Genomic DNA, 21303 nt, shown 5'->3' on the forward strand with positions numbered 1-21303 from the left:
GGGAGGTGATTCTCCCCCTCTACTCTGCCCTTGTGAGACCTCACTTGGAGTACTGCGTCCAGTTCTGGAGCCCCCAACATAAGAAGGACATGGACCAGTTGGAGAGGGTCCAGAGGAGGGCCACGAAGATGATAAGAGGGCTGGAGCACCTTTCCTATGAGGACAGGCTGAAAGAATTGGGGCTGTTCAGCCTGGAGAAGAGGAGGCTCCGGGGTGACCTTATAGCGGTCTTCCAGTACCTCAAGGGGGCCTACAGGAAAGATGGGGAGAGGCTGTTCAGGAGGGCCAGTTATGATAGGACAAGGGGTAATGGTTTTAAAATAGAGGGAGGTAGGTTCAGGTTGGATATTAGGAAAAAATTTTTTACTATGAGAGTGGTAGAACACTGGAACAGGTTGCCCAGAGAGGTGGTGGATGCACCATCCCTGGAGACGTTCAAGGCCAGGTTGGACAAGGCCCTGAGCAACCTGATCTAGTTGGAGATATCCCTGTTCCTTGCAGGGGGGTTGGACTAGATGACCTTCGAAGGTCCCTTCCAGCCCTAACCATTCTATGATTCTATGATTCTATGATAAATCCTATCTTATACTGCAAGATTAAAGCCCCAGCTCTGAGCTCTCCAAAAGTAGTAACTGTTGGATAGAGTTGCCTGTACTTCCTAATTCACCACATGCCTTTAAATGAATAGATGTTTTCCTTAGAGAGAATTCATAACGTGACAGTAAAATGGGCGTAGTCGGAAGGATAGCCATGGATAAACTGCTGCGAAAACATAGATGTGCCCCTTCCCCAACTGGGAAGAGGAAGTACTGGAAGGATGGAGAGAAAACAATAGAATGCGTAACATCAGTTATCAATTGGTAGTAGAATGGAGGTTGTGTGTGTGTTGCATGTGTATGTATATGTGTGTTGTTACAACGTGAAGGACTTGTTTGGAAATTGTCTGATTGCATATTTCTTATATTTTACTTTAAAGACTAGTTATAATGTTTGCAAGTAACACACTCAACTTATCCAAATAAGGTCAGTCAAAGGACATAATATAGAATCAATTTTCATATCTCTGTGTCTTTTAATCCAAGTTTTATGGATTGTAGAGCAATGCAGATCATACAAACAGGTTTTTGATGTTGATATTCTTTATCTCTGTTACCCCAATCCCTTTGTGGGGAGGAGAAAAGAGGGTGAAGAGTAAACAATTTTAAATTATTTTCCTATAAGCTGCTCAAATACATTAATAGTTTATAAATAAAAATGAAATATATTTCTTGAATTTAAGTAATTCAAAGACCATATGGTACATATCTAGAATCACCTAAGTGGTTAATTGCATGTTAAATTCCTTTCCTCTTCCCTAGTGTAAACAACTGTAAAAATATTTACATTCCCTGCCATGCTAGATTTATTTACCATTTTATAATAAAAACACAGAAGTGTTATAAATTGAAAGCTTAATCTCTTGCTTGACTCGCTTTCTAAAATGTCAGCGCTGTCCCTGGGTTGGTTTACTTTGTGTGCTTTCCCACTCCTAACGCAGAAATGCACGACACTGAAAAACTGAAGAGCGTTGACATTAAGCAAGTTAGAGGTGCAGCACAAGATGTGGTTTCTTGAAAGTAGCTTTCTGGTACTCTAAACAAGATCAGAAACTGCAGCAGAGGAAGTGGCTTTAAAGCTCTTTATTGGATTTTTTTATTATTGTGAGACTCCAGAATGATGATGATGTAATTCTGTAAAACCTGGAGGGGCTCAGGCCAAAAATACAGAATGTCAGTTGACTGAACAAGCCGGCGCATACCTAAGGGGAGAGTTGTTTCTGCCAGACGGTGAGTGCTCTAGCTTTTCCCCAGAAGTAGCTACTGGCACAAGCAGTTTGCAAACTCTGCACTCCAAAACTCATTAAACAGTTTCTTCAAGTGAGAATGAATTGAGGACGTCTTCAAAGCACACTGTGAACTTATGTAACAAACTAATACAATCAAGAAAAAAATTCTGTGATTTGTTTCAGAACAAAAGAGTGAATTCTTTAAGCTGCAAAGCGTCTGTGAAAATCCTTTTCTCATTTCGTAAAGTAAATGAGGAGTTTAAACAGAGAAGTGGGAGAATAAGTTCTGCTATGTGACAATTTGGCCTCCCTAAAATAAGCGCAGCCAGTGGCAGAGCTTGAGCTTCGGAGCCTGGCAGCCACTGCCCGGGCTTCTGCTAGCAGTGCTGGGCTGCTCGCTCCCAGCGCTGTGCGGAGGCAAGAAAAGAGAGGAGCCTTACCAGGAAGCTTCTCAGCTTGTCTAACTGCAGGCTTAGTTCCTTTGGGAAAGGGAGCTTAGAAGAAAGGCATTTAATTCAAGTAGATTAGTACACTAATTCTGAGAGTCACTGTCATGAATGAGCAAGACTGAAATTTTCTGTACGTCATGACTGGATGTTGTTACAGTTCTGTGCTGTGAAATCTCCTGAGTATCTCCCTTGAATTTTGAGAAAAGTGATTTTGAACTTCCATCTGAGACAGAATATGGGTGTGAAGAGCATGAAAATGCAAAGTGGAGTCAAAGGAAAAAAGTGAGACCAGATCTCCTGCTTGTCAGATAATACAGTTTTTTCTTTTGCTAACCCGCTGATATTTTAAAATGATGCCTGTGCAGCTAGTACATCAGAACGGGGAAACTTGCTGAGCTAAATGCAGAGCATCCCTCTGATCTGCATCACACAGTGAATTTACCATTTTTCTCTGCTGAAAAGTGCCTCATAGTTCTTGACCTCTAACTTGCACCTCTTTGCATCCCACCTCCAGCTCCTGCTGTATGAGTGGCTGAGACAGTGCCGAGAAAACATCGCCTGTGCTAACTTTCAGTGTGCTTGTTTGCATGCCAGAGCAGTGTTGTCCTGGAGTTCCACTAGCCCAGATAAACCTTAGTCTCAGCAGAGGGAAATAGCCTGTACTGATTGCCACGCTAATCACCATCCTCTTCTGGCTCCCAAGTTACCAGAGCCTGGAGCTTCTTTCTTCATGACTCTCAGGAGTTTTCCACCCATGCTGATAGCTAAATTCAAGGGCATTGGGAGCAGTAACACCAAGTTAGTGCCAGACCCAGGGGTTCTCCACCCAGTAGCCCCTGAAGGAGATAAGTTACCTGCTCCTCTATTGGGTTTCCTGCCAGAATAAGAACTTAATTAAGAAGGAGGAGGGCACCAAATACAATCTCTATCAAAGATGGAGATTTGTCGTGGAAACTATTCAACAACTTGCTCACTGATGTAATTATCATAGCACTCATTTTGCAATTAGAAGGCATAAATGACGAAAATACTTTTCTTAATTTAGTGTTGGGTCTTTTCAGGTTTTCACTTGTGTTTTTTGTCTTAAGATGCAAAGCAAAATGGACTTAAATATACTTTGAAGTAACCGAAGTCACAGCAGAAACTGTTGGAAGAGCATTTTGAAAAGTCCAAGCACTAGTCAAGAATTTCTGTAGGTTTCGGTTTGTTTTTTGGTTTTTGTTTTGTTTTTTTTTTTCCAAAAGATGTAGTAGGATTCTGTGGCACTGATTCCATATAATTAGTGGAGCTTTATGGAACAATGATTACCCACACTCAAACAAAAGCTAAGTTAGTATATATTAAGCTACCTGTAGTTTTTTTTTCTTTTGGTTTTGTCTTTCTAGAGTCACATCTAAATTTTTATATCAGATTTTATTTTGTGATAATTTTAACAGTTCTAAATTTAGAATTTAAATAATTGTATCCTAAATTAGTTTATGTGGTTTTCAAAACAGTTTAGTTTAACTGATCCTACCATACTGTTAAAATGAATGAAGTGGCTTAACTTTTAACTAGAAGTTGGAAGTAGTAGTAAATTCCTCAGTTTTCTACTAGAGCAGTAGTCCTATCCTTTCCAAAGATAACAGGATAAATACTTCTGACCTCTGACTACAAAGGAAGCCTATGTGACTAGTTTGGGCAAGACACCTAGTGTAAGGTAGCTAAAGTAAAGCAAACTGAATCTTACCCTAAGATTGTATCCTACAAGGACTTTTTAAAAAATTCCTGATAAGACGTAAGAATATAAAAGTATCATCAGTGTGGTATTTTTGTTTGTTACTTGGTGGGATGGAAAGCCATTGCACACAGAATTTTGGAAATATTTCAGACATGATTATAAGAGAAGATTGATAATGTTGGTGGAGAAAGGCCCCTTTAACAACTGCAGTGGATCAGTCACACACCTTTATTTCAGTCTGTTGTGCTGGATAAAAAGCAGGCAGGAACATGACCTGTGGATGGCATATTATCATAACCCATGGGCTATGCTGTAAAATGCACTGTTTTATAAACTTCTGGAATGGGTTCATGGAACTTTTTGAAGTAGGTGATTACTCAGAGCCTTCATTAACTTTCTAGCTGCTTAGCAAAAATATAACATTTAATAAGGAGAGTGCCCCAGTTCTGCAAGCCTAGCCTTTACCTTTTTCAAAAGGGAAATAGATATGTGTGATTTGTTGTGGTTTGTTTTGAGTTTTTTGTTGTTGTTGGTTTTTTTTTTAATATGGATATATCATTCAGCAATGGAAATAACACAAGAAATCAAGTCATTTAGCATCTATAGCTAATTTTATTAAAATGAAGTTTAATGGTAAAAGATGACCCATTTAGTTTTAAATACATTTACAGTGATGTGGGGTTTTTTTTACTGATCATAGAACTTTTTAAAGGAGTTTTTAGCCTATATATTCTTGGGCTTTTTGAGCATTTTATTGCCTAGATTGTAATCTCATCTGAATAAAGTGGGAAAAGTTTTTTAGTGCAGGTAAGTAGCTCCTTGTGAATTAGGGTAGAGGATGTGTCTTAATGTTTAAATATTTGTTTACAGGTAGCTATGTCCAGTTTTAGAAAGTTAGTTTCTAGAACAGCATAGAATCAGAAAATGTACTTGAGTAATGTGATAGGTACTGAGTAGTGGTGAAATATTGAAGATTGGGAGTTCCTGATCAGAAACTTTGTGTGAGGACTGAGAAGAAAGTAGTGAAAGGGAATGGTGATGTGCTAGAGTTATTCATACTCTATAGTGGGTAAAATCCATACTGGTTAAAAAAAAATAAGTTGAAATCTAATATAGGCTAAATATATTTACTAGGGAACAGCAGTGTTTATAATCAGATTTCCTTGACTGCTGTTTCCAGTAGGAAAACAATCTTAGTTGCAGTACGTCTTTGAGGATGGTAGTCATCTTCTATAACTTGAGCTGCCTAAAAGTATGTTCCATATGTATTCCAATGAAGGAAGAGTCATCTATACCTTATTTGTCTTAGGCATCTATCTGAAGATGAGTTAACTCATCCTCCATTTTAATTTCCTCTTTTGGATACTGTCCTGTTGCAAATAAATTTTTGAATTCTCAACTTCGCCATATTTGAGAGCCTCCCCAATGCAGGGAGAGAGATGAGCAGTGTCTTTTCTTGGTCTTCCTAAATCCTTTCTTTTTCCTTTTTGAAAGGAAGCAATGTGAAGTTTTTTTTTAAGTACATTTGCAAAGACCAGGTCAAACAAAATGTTCTATATTTGAACAGAGGCTACTGAGGCCTGTTTTAGGTGCAGACTCTGAAACAAACTTTTGATCTTGGACAGGTTGCTGAGATGATGTTCTTTGTTCCTTGTTTATTTGTGACAGAGAGTTTTAACAAACCAGGTGAATGGAATAGTCGATCATCCTGGAAGCACAGATGAGCTGGTTTAGGTGCAGACCATTAAATGCAAGACCATTTGATGAACAATGTAAGCTGAGCTGCTGAGGAGGACATATTGTCCTAGTTACAGCTTATATGATGCATTAGAATAATTCCTTTGTGATAGGAGATGTAGAAATATTCTTCCCTATGTCAAGCTCGTAGAAATTATTTTTGTTTGTAGCAGAAAAAGCAACGTGGATTTTTCACTGAAATAATCTATTTGGAGATTACTTAAATTTTTGAGTATGTGAAACCAATTTATCAGTAAAGCTTTCCACATTCCTGAGAGAGATGTACTTTCAAGTTGAAACTTCTAATCCCAACTTTCAACACTTACTATACAAAAAAATAAAAACTGACATATTGTCCTGCTCAGTCTTCTAAAAATGTGGGCTCTCTGATCCATTTCAAAATGTACTTTTAGTTTAATGATTACAGCTACAATTAAGGGACTAGTTAGAAAAACTGTAGCTATAAAGTATAAACACGGTAACCGCAATACTTTTCAGAGCAAACTGGAGAATCTATATCCAAGCTGAATGTTTTTACATACTTGCATTACAATGAGATATGCTACAGTGGGTGTTTAAAGAAAAGAAAAGATTAATCATTCTTAGGAATTTGCATCATGCATCAAGACCCACAGGAAAATTGAAAACTGGAGACATTTTTTCATCTCCTCTAACTTTGCTGCTCCTACGTTAAACTAGTTATGTAGGCTACCAGTGGAGGGTAGATTGCTCACCCATGGCAAATTCCATCTGTTTTGGACACCTGTCTTAGGGTGGAGGTAACCATCTTGCTAAAACTAGCTTTTGAATGAGTGAATTACAGCTAACTTTGAGAATTTTATGTGTAGGTGTTTCTCAGAAAAGGGAGCTAACAACTTTTGTTTCTCATCATCTGTTCACAATGATCTAGTTTATAGGCCATTGTTTGCTACCTTTTTTAAGGTAAAAGGACTGAATAAAAGTCATACTTTTTTTCCACTCTCTCAGTTGGTCATTTTTTTTTAACATACACATACATCTTTGGCTTGGCTAATGGAGAATAAGATGATAATCAGCACTTTCTCGAATAAAGAAACATAGTTTGTTTCAGTTGTCAAAAATCAGGAGATGCTTACTTACAGTGTGATGAAGAATCACAGTCAAATAGTTCTGGAAAACTGCTAATGCCCCTTCACTTTTCTGTTCGGCTGCCTCAGAATTTCAGCCATTGACTAGGATAAGAACAAGCATCTGAGAGCCCATGGATTTAAATTTAAAACATCTGTTATGATACTTTATTGTTTATCTTCTAGTTCCTCTTTAACTCTGTTTTCTATATTGCCTACAAAAATCTTGGTAACAGTCATATCAGAAGAACATTAAGAGCTTTGACTTTGGATAGGAGGACAAGTAAGATATGAGACTTGTCTCCTCTTTGGTTTCCTCAGAGAGCAAAAAAGGCAGAGTAAGTTTCTCAATCCTTCATTCGTCTTCAGTTCAAAAAATATGCCCAAATCTTTTGGGAAACAGTATCTTTTCAGCTTGGACCTGCTTGCCTTTCCACATTGCACCAGAGAGGCGATGAAATCTTTATTCTTGGAGATACTGAGACTTTAGAATCATAGAATCATAGAATCATAGAATCGTTAGGGCTGGAAGGGACCTTCAAAGGTCATCTAGTCCAACCCCCCTGCAAGGAACAGGGATATCTCCAACTAGATCAGGTTGCTCAGGGCCTCATCCAACCGGGCCTTGAACGTCTCCAGGGATGGAGCATCCACCACCTCTCTGGGCAACCTGTTCCAGTGTTCTACAACTCTCATGGTAAAAAATTTTTTCCTAATATCCAACCTGAATCTACCTCCCTCTATTTTAAAACCATTACCCCTTGTCCTATCACAACTGGCCCTTCTGAACAGCCTCTCCCCATCTTTCTTGTAGGCCCCCTTGAGGTACTGGAAGACCGCTATAAGGTCACCCCGGAGCCTCCTCTTCTCCAGGCTGAACAGCCCCAACTCTTTCAGCCTGTAAGAAAGAGACAGAGCCTTTAGACAGAGCCTTGAGAAACCTCGCCAAAGTTCACTCCACTTTGAGCAAGAGTTGGACCAGATGACCTTTGGAGGACTCTCTCAATTTAAATTACTCTGGTACAGTCAGGGAAATAAAAAAATAAAATATTATTTCTGTGAAAGTAATGCTGATACTTCTGATTTTCTCTGCTAAGAAAACATAAGTAAACAGTCAACACCAAACGGCATTAAAAAAGGAGTCCACCATCACCAGAATGAGTCATAAACCCAAGTAACAATTCATAAATGAATAACAATATAATTATGGATGATAATCTGCTATATATATGTATTTAAAAATGTGCAGACAAATCTGTGAACAATGACATTGCATGTGGATGTCATTTGTTTACCTCTGAGTTTTTTGGCGTATAGGAAGCTGTATTTTTTTTATAGTATTAAATGCAAATCATAGAATCATAGAATGTTTTGTTTGTGACAAAAGTTTCTAAGTTGAACTTTTCCAAGTGTGACACTGCACTTTCCCACATGGAGAATGATAAAATGTGTTACTTCTAATAAGATAATTGTGATTTTCTTTCAAGACCAATAGAACAACACAGCTCTTATCGAATATGAATACATTTTTTAACTGCTTGGTTTTCTCCTTCTGACCCCATTTATGTATAATTTCAATTGTGATGATCAGTATATTGGATATGCAGTATTTAGGTTGAAAAATGCTTCTTGTAATAAAGGATGTGTTCCTTGTGAGATTTCTGGTGGTGGTTCTTTTCTTTCTTTTTTTGATCTGTTTTTTTAACTGTTTCTCATTAATAGTATCAGATTTCTTCCATCATACTTCAGAAAATGCTGAACAATTTAAAGGATTTAAAAGATGACTTCTGTTCTGGTTTTTGTTTGTTTTCTCCTTACAGGCCTGGCAGCTGCGATTCAGTCATCTTGTGGGCTATGGTGCCAAATATTACTCCTACCTCATGTCTAGGGCTGTTGCCTCCATGGTGTGGAAACAGTGTTTTGCTCAGGACCCATTTGATAGGTAAGAACAGAGAAAACATTAAGTAGAATTAAATGTGCTACTTGCTTCTGGAAAACATGAAACAAATGGGGCCATGCAGGTCGATAGGCTTTTTTTAATAATGGTTAGTTTTTAGCCTTTTTCTTGATTTTAAGAGGATTACAGAACAGGAAATAACCACAGGTATAAAGTGTACTTTGGGACATGTTCATTGGTGCAAAAAAATTCGTGTCGATGTTTTAAAATACAGGTGTGCCAGTTGGGAGGCACTGAAATCCATATTTAGATGTAATTAGAGAGCTTGATTTTCACAGATGCCTAATTACTCGTAATTTTCTATTGAAATCAAAGCAACTGCAGGTATTAAACAAGCTTCATGTCACTAACTTCAAAGCTAATGTAGTTATCCTACTCATTTTGCTTTGTGAAATTAAAAAGTAAATTGTGAGATCACAAATTCTAAGTGTTCTTATACCTTAGGTGAATGTTCAGACCATTGTAACAGAGCAACTTTTCCTCTTGGAGCAATGAAGGCGAAAATGTTGTTCACAAATTAACTTCTGTGAACACCAACACATATTCATATGTTTAAAATTTGTCTAGTTCAGTTACTGTTAGTATAATTTTAAATGTAATTTGAATTTGAGGAGTCAACATGGAGTCAAGGCAGTCATTGTTTCAGAGTGGAAAATTTCATTTGATTTCTGTCTCTGAGTGCTGTAGAGATCCTAGAAACACATGACTGAAAGCTGAACAGGTTGTGTTTGCAGATGACTCTAACATCTGTGTTTCTCCAGGGCAATGGGTGAGCGTTATCGTAGAGAGATGCTGGCACACGGCGGTGGAAAAGAGCCCATACTTATGGTTCAAGGTAGAAAAAAAAATTAGAACTGTTTTATTCTCTTGTTCAAGGAAGAAATAATTTAGCTGCATTTACCAATTTGGTCTTTGTAGTTTAATTATGATTTTCATTGGATTTATGAAAGAAATCATGTTCATTTATTTAGTTAAGTGGGCTGGTCATCAACTTTGTGTCACATTCAGTAGAACTCCTTGATACTCAGCATAAAAGCACACACAGATGGTTGGAGTGAAGTGTTGGAAGGGGTTGTACTACAAGGCTGTCTAAAGAATTCAGAATAAGAGTATCACATACTTGAAGGAAGATAGGATGGCATAATTTTTGGATACAAAAAAAAGAGTAACTTTTACACACATGCAATTCGTAATAGATCTGCCTATTTTGTATACAAGAATTTGAGCTTGTTTTGGCCACATCATTTTAGCATCATCAAAATAGCTTCGATTGTATCAGTACTTTGAGTGTATACTCTCATGAAATAGAAGTCTGAAGACAGTAATAAAGAAACATCGTTGACTATTCCTCTCAGTACCATATTTGCCTTTTGAATCTGGAAAATAACTTTTAAAGATCATTCACAGTGATACCAAAAATACTATACTTCATATATTTAAAAAAAATGTCAGGAGAATGAAACACGTTTGAGAAACTCCTGACTTTATCTCAAATCTATCAATGAGATCAGGATAAAGACTCTCCTGTGTAATGTTGCAGTATTCAAACCAAACACTTTTGCATTAGTGTCGCTGTTTCTGATACAAGCACTTGGTAAATACTTCGTCTGATGGAGCATCTTTCAATTCTCTCTGAAATTCTTAATATTGGTTCATTGGCCTCTGTTCATTCCAGTTTGGTAGACTGGAAGTTGTGGGGTTTTTTTCTACAGATAAGGAAGACAGTAGTAATGTGTCTGTATTTCATCATGAGATTGGCAAAGTTTCATAATTAGAACATTTCAGTTCTTTGACCCATCTGTTTATATTTGAGGCCATAACCTCTGCTCTCCTTAAACTCATCGTATATTAAGCAACTATATATTCTCTAGATTAGTCTATTTATGCTTGTGATCTACAGGGTTACTTTTCATTCAGCATGGCTTTGCAAACTTGCTTTTCTTTACTGTTCTTGAAGAGTCTGTGTTTGGAAACTCAAAAAACTGTAGCCTAAAATTGTGGATTAGAATCATAGAATGGTTAGGGTTGGAAGGGACCTCAAAAATCATCTAGTTCCAACCCCCCTGCCGTGGGCAGGGACACCCTCCACTACACCAGGTTGCCCAAAGCCTCATCCAACCTGGCCTTGAACACTTCCAGGGATAAGGGATCCACAATTTCTCTGAGCAACCTGTTCCAGTACCTCACCACCCTAAGAGTGAAAAATTTCTTCCTTACATCTAATCTAAATTTACCCTCTTTCAGTTTAAATCCATTGCCCCTTGTCCTATCACTACACACCATTGTAAAAAGTCCCTCTTCAGCTTTCCTGTAGGCCCCCTTTAGATACTGGAAAGCTGCTATAAGATCACCCGGGAGCCTTCTCTTCTCCAGGCTGAACAGCCTCAATTCTCTCAGCCTGTCTTCATAGCAGAGGTGCTCCAGCCCTCGGATCATTTTCGTGGTCCTCCTCTGGACTTGTTCCAACAGCTCCATGTCCTTCTTGTGTTGGGGACTCCAGAGCTGAATGCAGTATTCCAGGTGGGGAAGTAGTTGCCAGATAGGAACATCGATCTTTAAAAGCAAATCCAATTATTATAATATTGTAAGTCATATGGTAGAGAAAGGAAAAAGTGTTTTTAAACACAAGTTATGCTTATCATCTCTTCTGTTTCTGGGATATGTTTTTAATTTTACCGAGCATGAAATGTCTCTGAAATGTCCTAGAGGCTATGTTGAAGTTGCTGGCAATGTGCTCCCTTGAATCAAACATTATTTAAATAAAGTTTGCAAAATTAATCTGTGGATGGACTATTATTATCTGTGGATGGAGGTGATTGGTGACAGCCAACATGGCTTCACTAAGGGCAAATCCTGCCTCACTAATTTGGTGGCCTTCTATGATGAGGTTACTGTGTTGATGGATAGGGGAAGAGCAACTGACATCGCCTACCTGGACTTATCCAAAGCATTTGATACTGTCCCACACGACATCCTTGTCTCTAAACTGGAAAGACATGGTTTTGATGGATGGACCACTCGGTGGATAAGGAATTGGCTGGATGGTCGCTCTCAAAGAGTTGTGGTCAAGGGTTCAATGTCCAAGTGGAGGCTAGTGACGAATGGTGTTCCTCAGGGGTTGGTACTGGGACCAGTGCTGTTTAACATCTTTGTTGGTGACATGAACAGTGGGATTGAGTGCACCTTCAGCAAGTTTGCAGATGGCACCAAGTTGTGTGGTGTTGTGGACACGCTGGAGGGAAGGGATGCCATCCAGAGGGACCTTGACAGGCTGGAGAGATGGGCCTGTGAGAACCTCATGAAGTTGAACAAGGCCAAGTGCAAGGTCCTGCACATGGGTCAGGGCAATCCCATGCACAAGTACAGGCTGGGCGGAGAATGGATTGAGAGCAGCCCTGAGGAAAAGGACTTGGGAGCGCTGGTGGATGAGAAGCTCAACATGAGCCGGCAATGTGCGCTGGCAGCCCAGAAAGCAAATCGTATCCTGGGCTGTATCAAAAAGAGCGTGGCCAGCAGGTCGAGGGAAGTGATTCTGCCCCTCTACTCAGCTCTCGTGTGACCCCACCTGGAATACTGTGTTCAGCTCTGGAGTCCCCAACACAAGAAGGACATGGAGCTACTGGAACGAGTCCAGAGGAGGGCCACGAAGATGATCAGAGGGCTGGAGCACCTCTGCTATGAAGACAGGCTGAGGGAGTTGGGGCTGTTCAGCCTGGAGAAGAGAAGGCTCCGGGGTGATCTTATAGCAGCCTTCCAGTACCTAAAGGGGGCCTACAGGAAAGCTGGAGAGGGACTTTTTACAATGGTGTGTAGTGATAGGACAAGGGGCAATGGATTTAAACTGAAAGAGGGCAGATTTAGGTTAGATATAAGAAAGAAATTCCTTACATTGAGGGTGGTGAGGTACTGGAACAGGTTGCCCAGAGAGGTTGTAGATGCCCCATCCCTAGAAGTGTTCAAGGCCAGGTTGGATGAGGCTTTGGGCAACCTGGTGTAGTGGAGGATTTCCCTGCCCGTGGCAGGGGGATTGGAACTAGATGATCTTTGAGGTCCCTTCCAACCCTAACCATTCTATGATTCTATGATTATAATATCCATGGAAATACGACTGACTTTCCCCCTTGCATGTGAGAGAACACCATGAAACATGGTACAATCAGCTTGGGGTTGAGAGTATGCATCAGTTACTTTGGATAAAACTTGCTACTGAAATTAACCTGAAAAAGTGGAATCATAGTCTAGGAAATTCGAAGGTTATTTTAAAGGAAATCCGAATATGATGAAGTCTGACAAGGTACAGTGAAAGCAGGCAAACATGTTTAGCTCTTGCAATGCAGTAGTTAGGTGTTTTAGGCATTTCAATATTCATAGTCCTCATGCTTATAGTCTTCTGTTCATTTAGTGCAGATAGCTCCTCAGTGGGTCGTCAGGAGCAATGGTGAGTGATGAAGAGGTGATAGCTGTGCAGCCTGGGGTTTGAAGAAGACAGAAAGCTGTGTTTAAGGAATAGTTGTGCATACTGCAGGGCAGTGAACTTGATGTTAATGGTGGAATAATGGGATCTTTTAATATACGACTGAAATAATTATATAAAAGATACGCAGTTTGATTTTTTAATTTATTTTCTTTAAATCACCAAATCTATAAACCACTGAACTGTGTGTCACTTTAATGTCAGTAACTGTAGTGCACCTGATGGTGTGTTTTGTGCCCTTGTGGCCAAGAAGGCCAATGGCATCCTGGGGTGTATTAGAAGGGGTGTGGTTAGTAGGTCGAGAGAGGTGGTTCTCCCCCTCTACTCTGCCCTGGTGAGGCCGCGTCTGGAATATTGTGTCCAGTTCTGGGCCCCTCAGTTCAAGAAGGACAAGAAACTGCTTGAGAGAGTCCAGCATAGGGCCACAAAGATGATTAAGGGAGTGGAGCATCTCTCTTATGAGGAAAGGCTGAGGGAGCTGTGTCTCTTTAGCTTGGAGAAGAGGAGACTGAGGGGGGACCTCATTCATGTTTATAAATATGTAAAGGGTGACTGTCATGAGGATGGAGCCAGGCTCTTCTCAGTGGCATCCAATGATAGGACAAGGGGAAATGGATATAAGCTGGAACACAGGAGGTTCTGCTTAAGCATGAGGAAGAACTTCTTCCCAGTAAGAGTAACAGAACACTGGAACAGGCTGCCCAGAGAGGTTGTGGAGTCTCCTTCTCTGGAGATGTTCAAAACCCACCTGGACGCGTTCTTGTGTGATCTGATCTAGGTGGTCCTGCTCCGGCAGTGGGATTGGACTAGGTGATCCTTTGAGGTCCCTTCCAATCCCTAACATTCTGTGGTTCTGTGTTTGTTCTCATGTAATAGGAGAACCAGACAGCGGTAACTCCTCTGTGTCAGCATTAGCATGAGTGATACCCTGGAAGTGTTCAAGGCCAGGCTGGATGAAGCTTTGAGCAGCCTGATTTAGTGGAAGGTGTCCCTGCCCATGACATGGGGGTTGGAACCGGATGACCTTTAAGGTCCTTTCCAACCCAAAGCATTCTATGATTCTGGTTATAAAAGTGCAGACTATGATTTACGAAAAGTGGCAGAAGTTTTTGAGATGTTTTCATAGAATTACAGAATCACAGACTAGTTGAGGCTGGAAGGGAGCTCTGGAGGTCATCTAGTCCAACTCCCCTGCTCAAGCAGGGCCACCTAGAGCTGGGTGCCCAGGACTCTGTCCAGATGTTTTTTTAATATCTCCAAGGAGGGAGATTCCACAGTCTCTAGGGGCAACCTGTGCCAGTGCTTCGTCACCCTCACAGGGAAAAAATGTTTCCTGATGTTCAGAGGAAACCTCCAGTGTTCTCAGTTTGTGCCTGTTGACTCTGGTCCTGTCACTGCGCACAATTGCAAATAGCTCCGTCCTCTTTGCACCCTCCCTTCAGGTATTTATATACATTAAGAAGATGCCCCTGGGCCTTCTCTTCTCTAGGCTGAACAGTCCCAGCTCTCCCAACCTTTCATAGTAGGAGAGTTCTCCAGCCCCTCAATCATCTTAGCAGGCCTTTGTTGGATTCTCTCCAGTATGTCCATGTCTCTCTTTGTGCCGAGGCCTCAGGTGTGGCCTCACCAGTGCTGAGTAAAGGGGAAGGATCATCTCCCTCAGCCTGCTGGCGATACTTTGTCTGATGCAGTCCAGGATGCCATTCGCCTTCTTTGCAGCGAGGGCCCACTGCTGGCTTATGCTCAACTTGGTGTCCACCAGGACCCCCAGGTCTTTTTTGTCCAAACTGATTTATTGCTGGGTGGCCCCCAGCATATACTAGTGCCTGGGGTTGTTCCTCCCCTGGTGCAGGACTTTGTCCTTCTTTTCGTTGAGTTCTGCCCCATCATCCAGATCATTAATGAAGATGTTAAATGGGACTGGACCCAGTATTGACCCCTGGGGTACACAGCTAGTCACTGGCCTCCAGCTAGACTTCGCAGCACTGATCACCTCCCTCTGGGCCTGGCCATTCAGCCGGTTTTTAATCCACCTCCCTGTCTGATCATGCAGCCCATACATCAACAGCTTCTTTGTGAGGATCTTCCGGGAGACAGTATCAAAAGCCTTGCTGAAGTCCCGGTAGACAATATCCATGGCTCTCCCCTCATCTACCAGTCCAATTGTTTCATCATATAAGGTTATCGAGTTGGTTAAGCATGACTTGCCCTTGATGAATCCATGGTGACTATTCCTGAGGGTTTTTTTGTTGTTCATGAGCCTGGAAAATGGTTTCCCGGATTAGCTGCTCCATGACATTCCTAGGGATTGAGGTGAGACTGACCAGGCTGTATCTCCCTGTGTTCTTCTTCTTGCTCTTCTTGAAGATAAGAGTGACGTTTGCTTTTTTTCATAGTCTTTTGGCACTTCTCTTGGTGGCCATAAGATTACTGAGTCATCTTTTGATGCTGCCAGCTTTCTCAGCACTGATGTGTGCATCCCATCAGGGCCTGTGGGCTGATATATGTCCAGTTTGCTTAAGTGTTCCTGGATCTGATCGTCTTCCATCATGGGTACACCTTCCTTGCTTCAGATTATCTCCCTGGTCACTGTTGTATTCTGAATTTCACTTCTATTCTCTGTATTTCTTTAATATTACTTTAAACAGAAATTTTAAAAGATATTCAAGATCATAAAACCAAGCAGAATTCATTAGCAGATTCCTCGCCTGTTCATATGGTGATGTTCGTTTGTAGACAGTGCAAAACGTAAACAAGCATGCTTGAATGACTCCCTGAAAAATGAAATTGAGGTGACTCAGGTCTTTTGACAAGTTGATAGTTTGATTGCTTGTTTGGGATTATTTGAAGTTAAATCATAGAACAGGCGTGATGGAAAAGTTTGTTACATATTTATACTTAGCTGCTCTGTATTTATTACAAAAATTGAAAATGTAAGGAGAAAAGTAAGAACAATTACTTCCTCTTTAATTTGTTTAGGTTCAATCAGCTCCTGACTCCTTTTGCTGCATTTTTTCCTTTTCATTACAGATGTTGCAGAATACTTGATTTCCATCTTTTGTTGGTTTTCATCAGTTGCAAAACTGCACTTCCATAGCAGATGACCAGATTCCTGATTAAAGACAGATTCCACCAAACTTAAAAGCTTGTTGATTTTACTCTTCTTCAGGGAAACAGTCCAGTTTCTGTGCTTACTAGTGCCATGTTTCAAAAACCTTAGGTTCCATAGGCTGTTATTTCAGGCGTTTTTTTTTTTTTTTATATAAAGAAATGCACTTGTACCAGTCTGACTTTTCGATGCACATATGCAGCCTGACCCGTGAAGTGCTTCCGTACCTCACGGTAAAGTAGCCATATTTATTGACTGTTTGATAACGGATAACTTCACAAGTGCATTTCATTTATACAGTTTCTTTGTTACTGTTTTCTTCTCAGAAGCTGTCTATTGTCTTCCTTTTGTGTTTGGATATGACCCTAGCTTTTCATCTTCCTCCCACATGATTCCATAGATGTACTGATTAGGGAAGATAAAGGATCTGACCTGCCATCCAGTGGAGTTACAGACAAGATTCCTGTTTGGACTAGTCTTTAATTAGAAAACACAATGTACTTTTTTTTTTTTGTCATTTGAATTAGATTCTCTTGGCATTTGTTTCCATTTAAAAAAATAAAAACAACACAAAGGCTTTATGAAACCTTTTTTTAACATTTTCTGAAGTGACCCCTGTTTTATTACCCTTTTGATAATCTACAAAATACAGAAATAGTCACAAATATGGATAACAGGAGCAGTTTAAAAATGAGCGAACAGTGCTTTGTGCAAGAGGCTTGGTTGTTTGGTTTTTTTTTCTTTAGAGGGGAAATACAGTTTGAGAAGAACTTGATTCCTCTGTCATTTTGCTTTTGCCACATAGCCCTTGCAGACCCTCTCCATTCGAGGACTTCATGGTATTAGGGATTACAAATTCCTTTAAAGATATGTAACCCAGGTGTCCCTTCCAGGTCCAGTTGTGTGCTGATTGCAGGTCTGAACAGGATTCAGGTGTGCACCATCCCTCCCTCTCTCCCTTGGCACTCCCTGACTGGAAAGAAACCCAGGTGCATAGGCAGAAAGTGAATTGCAGTGTGAAAAGTACTGGGTTGGATCATCTGGGAAATGAGACCGTGGAACATATCCTGGAGTGTGCTTCTCCTGCACTTTTGATGCAGTCACATTGCCCTTTGGGTCTCTGAAGAAGTCCTCCTGCAAAATACATGTGAAGTTGTGTTCTTGGATTGTTAACGCTGTGTTATGTTGCAGACAGTGGTACTCAGCTGTGTGCATACATGGTAATCAAACCAATTGAATGCGTAAATAAACATGCATGTGCTCCAATGCAGTATGAAAATCTGTTTTTCCATGCCTCAAATTGTACTTCATGGAATAATTATGATTTGAAGAGGCTGTAAAAATCTTCAGATATGATTATATGTCTCTTTGAAAGTATAAGAAATATGCATAAGTCCTAAAAGCTGATGTGAATGGCGGCGCATGTTAACTCAAACTACACGGACCCAAAATAATTAGTGCAGCAAGGGAGCAGAGGCCAAGTTTTGCCACAGGCTTTATTCTTCTCCCAATTTTCAATGATTGTAGGTTATAGCTAACCATCTCTCATAAGGGTGTGGTTAACCACAGTGCTGTAATGTGAAAGACAACTTCAAAGCAGAGAAGATAAGCTATGCAGTTGCCTTAGGCTTGGGAGAGACTGAGCTGAAATAGGAGTTGGGCTGTACGTATGAAATACACTCCTAAATTTTAAAACTGCAACCATCAGACCTTGTGGACATCTTACTAAATCATTTAGACTGAAGTGCTGAGTAGTTAAAATATATCAAAGCTGATCTTGCTTTGATATATTTTAATGGAGTTTAGAGGGAGACGTGACCAATCTTAACACATCTGTGTAGAGTAAGAGGTTAAAACATGGAAATACCATCAGTGTCTGTTTCTTTTGGAGTTGTCTACTCTAAAATCTGTAGTTATATATTTCATGAGGGCATGATCGTTTTACTACAGTAGTTCTTCAGCAATGACCTCAGTTACTCTTCGTCCTTCCCTTGCAAAAGCAAATTCTGCTAGTGTCTGCTTTTGATGTCAATGATGGGAGAATAGCAATGCAGTAGACTACTGATGTGAGAAATCTGAAATGTTTGTATTATCAAAAGTTTGAACTACTGGGTAGGAGGTCATTTGACATCACTATTGCCAGAACAATTTCGAGTCCTCCTACGTATTTGAAACAAACCATGTGGAGTCTAAATGAATGCAATGTGTAACAAGTTTTGAGTGAGATTTGATTAAGACTGTGTTGAGCTGCACTAAAATACATCCAAATGTACTGTAGTTCATTATGCTTCTTTTATTTATTTTGTAATAGCCAGGGTTGGAGTCTTTTTGTTATGATTTGCCATTTTTATGTAAGAGGAAAATTAAATCTACTTGAAGATAATCTCAGCATCAATCTCTTCTCTTCCCTCTAATCATTACGCTGTTAGCGCTTCTTCTTTTGCAACATATTGATAATCATAGTTTTAAGATTTGTCCACAGCAGAATAAATTTTAGTGTGTCAAAAGAATTGGCTAAGCATCATCCGGGCTGGCTGTTTTTTATGAAGTCAGTGTTGGAAGGGGTTGTTTGTATTTTGGGGCTTGGAGAGTGATCGTTATGTCTTTTATGGCCATCTAATAGAAAAGGGCATACATATTATTGGCTGTTAAAAAATGATTCTTTTATAGAACAACATCTTAAAAATTGGAAAGAAGGAATAATTTCACCAACTTGGGAGTCTTATACCTGAGCTATTCATCCAGGTTTCCTTTCTGGGATACAGAGAAAAGTAGGTTCTTCATAGGCACAACGTCTCTCATCATAAAGTAGACCTCTGAAAAGATCAGATGAGTGGCACCCATGAAGGTCTCCCAAGTGTTCAATCTCTAGAAGTAGAGCCAGCTAGTTTAGATGCAAATGTCTGAGGCAAAATGGAGCCCAGAATGGCAAAATGAATTGCACTGTTGGGACTGGACTTCTCCAACTGAATGTACAATGAAGCTCCAGTAGTCAGGCATGACAGTACATGTTCTGATGGACTGCTATGCATGTCACCTTCTTAAGGCATTCTCTCCACTTCTGAGAAAACTGCAGGAAAATAATATGAGTTGAAACTGAAATTTTTTCCAAGGCTGTTAGGGATACGCAAGTCCCCCAGCCAGCCCCCTCAAGAACCTGAGAGGGAGTCTGTGAGAGGCCATGGCTCTCTGAGGAGGTCAGATTAGTAGCTGATATCTGGACACATCTGTTTCTCAGCCTAGCATGTAGCAGCCTATTTTTCATTGTGAACTAGAAGTAATTCCACAGCAATTTTACCAAAATTAGAGTAGACGACAAGTTTACCAAGTATTTGAAAATATTAGTTCTGTTCTCTTTCATTTTGAAAACAGCTTGATGCAAACTTCATTTAACAGCATTTCAGTCAACCTATATATAGTACAAGATTTGTTTTCCTTTTAGTGCTCAGTATTAGTCTACTGGGTCATGGCAGTTTGTGTTGACATTTGCAACACGTGTTTAAATCAGATTGAAATGGGATTTTGTGAGGTCTTAGCACGAAAATTCTTCTTGGTTGCTCACACAGAATTACCTCGAGCTGGTGTGTTTCCTGGTGGGTTTTGAATCATTGCGTTATAATAAAAGATTTCGATCTTTCAGCAGCACGCAATTATAATTTCCACTGAAAGCAAATATTGTTGAGGATGTGAAAGAATATAATATTATGTTCAGTAGGTACACTGATCAGAAAGGGTAGAACAAGGTTATATTTACATTGGCGGTTGTCAGAAAGAACAGATCGCTTCAAAGAAGTACAAAGATTAAATTTTACATTATTTGGCAGCTGCACTGTTGTGTGTTTTTTTTTTTTTTCCTGGTACAAATAATGCAGTAAATTTCCATATATAATCTTGAAAATGTTAATAATAGTGAAAAGACCAGCATTAATGTAATGTTAAGTACAAAGAAACATCTGAAAATAATTCACAGGATATATTCTCATGCTTTCTAAAAACTGGGATTCTGGGGAGGAAGGTGTAAGATTTTTACCTGCTTTGTTTATAGAATTACCTGACAAAGTACTTGAGCATGATTCTTCATTATGCTAATTTCCCTGTCTGTTGTTTGGTAGCCATATGCTACAGCTAACAGATGCACTAGTTAAAATTTGTAATAAAAGATAAGTCCTGGTAAAAAAAAAAAAGCAAAACTCAAACTGCAGTGCACTGAAAATGCTTTTGTTTGGGTATGTTTCATGCCTTTTGAAAAATTTCAGAGATATGTGTACTTTAAATGCTAAATTAAGTGCTTTTAAGGTGTGTAACGCTTTGAGAAAATGTGTTGTATTTTCTGGCTCTGTTAGACTTGAGACTCAGCAGATAAGGATTTACATACCCGCTCAAGCACTGATTTATTCCAGTCATTTGGAAATGACTAAGTCTGTGGTTACATTGCTTTAAAATGGATTATAATTCTCTGCTTAAGCAAGATTGTATTGATAAAAATCAGTTACCGCTCTTGAAACCTGTCAATTCTGTGATAACGTGTAACAGGTAGATTGAGGAAATTAAATAATCCCTATGTGATATAAATGCATTTAGTTCTTCACAAAGAAACACAATAGTCTTTTCTGTCGTATTTGTCAAATCATAGAATGGTTTGGGTAGTTCCAACCCCCATTAAAAGTTAGTTAGCAATAAGCATTATTGTTGACAAAGCTTTCAAGATCGCAGTGCTCCTGCTAAGAGTATGTTGTCTTGGTTTTATAGGTATGCTTCAGAAATCACCCTCAGTTGAAGATTTTGTGGATGCCCTTGTTTCAGACTTAGACCAGGACTTCGAAACGTTTATCATGGACTCATAAAAATGTTCAGTAGAACTGAATTATTTTATGCAAGATTGCATACGTCTTCATACTCGTGGATATAATATCGTTGTGACTGGTT

The 21303-nt window shown here is 39.7% G+C and overlaps 1 protein-coding gene across 1 annotated transcript in view; it reads left to right on the forward strand.

Moving 5' to 3' along the window:
• Positions 1–21295, forward strand: part of MIPEP (mitochondrial intermediate peptidase) — a 90102-nt gene extending 68807 nt beyond the window's left edge. The window contains exons 17-19 of the mRNA XM_086613321.1: positions 8658–8779; positions 9556–9629; positions 21127–21295. Coding sequence (XP_086469447.1) covers positions 8658–8779; positions 9556–9629; positions 21127–21221 — 291 coding nt within the window. The 3' untranslated portion in view covers positions 21222–21295. The remainder of the gene's footprint in view (positions 1–8657; positions 8780–9555; positions 9630–21126) is intronic.
• The last annotated feature ends 8 nt before the right edge of the window (positions 21296–21303 follow it).

This window comes from Tauraco erythrolophus, chromosome 1 (genome assembly GCF_009769465.1).
Source record: "Tauraco erythrolophus isolate bTauEry1 chromosome 1, bTauEry1.pri, whole genome shotgun sequence".
Classification (NCBI taxonomy): Eukaryota; Metazoa; Chordata; class Aves; order Musophagiformes; family Musophagidae; genus Tauraco; species Tauraco erythrolophus.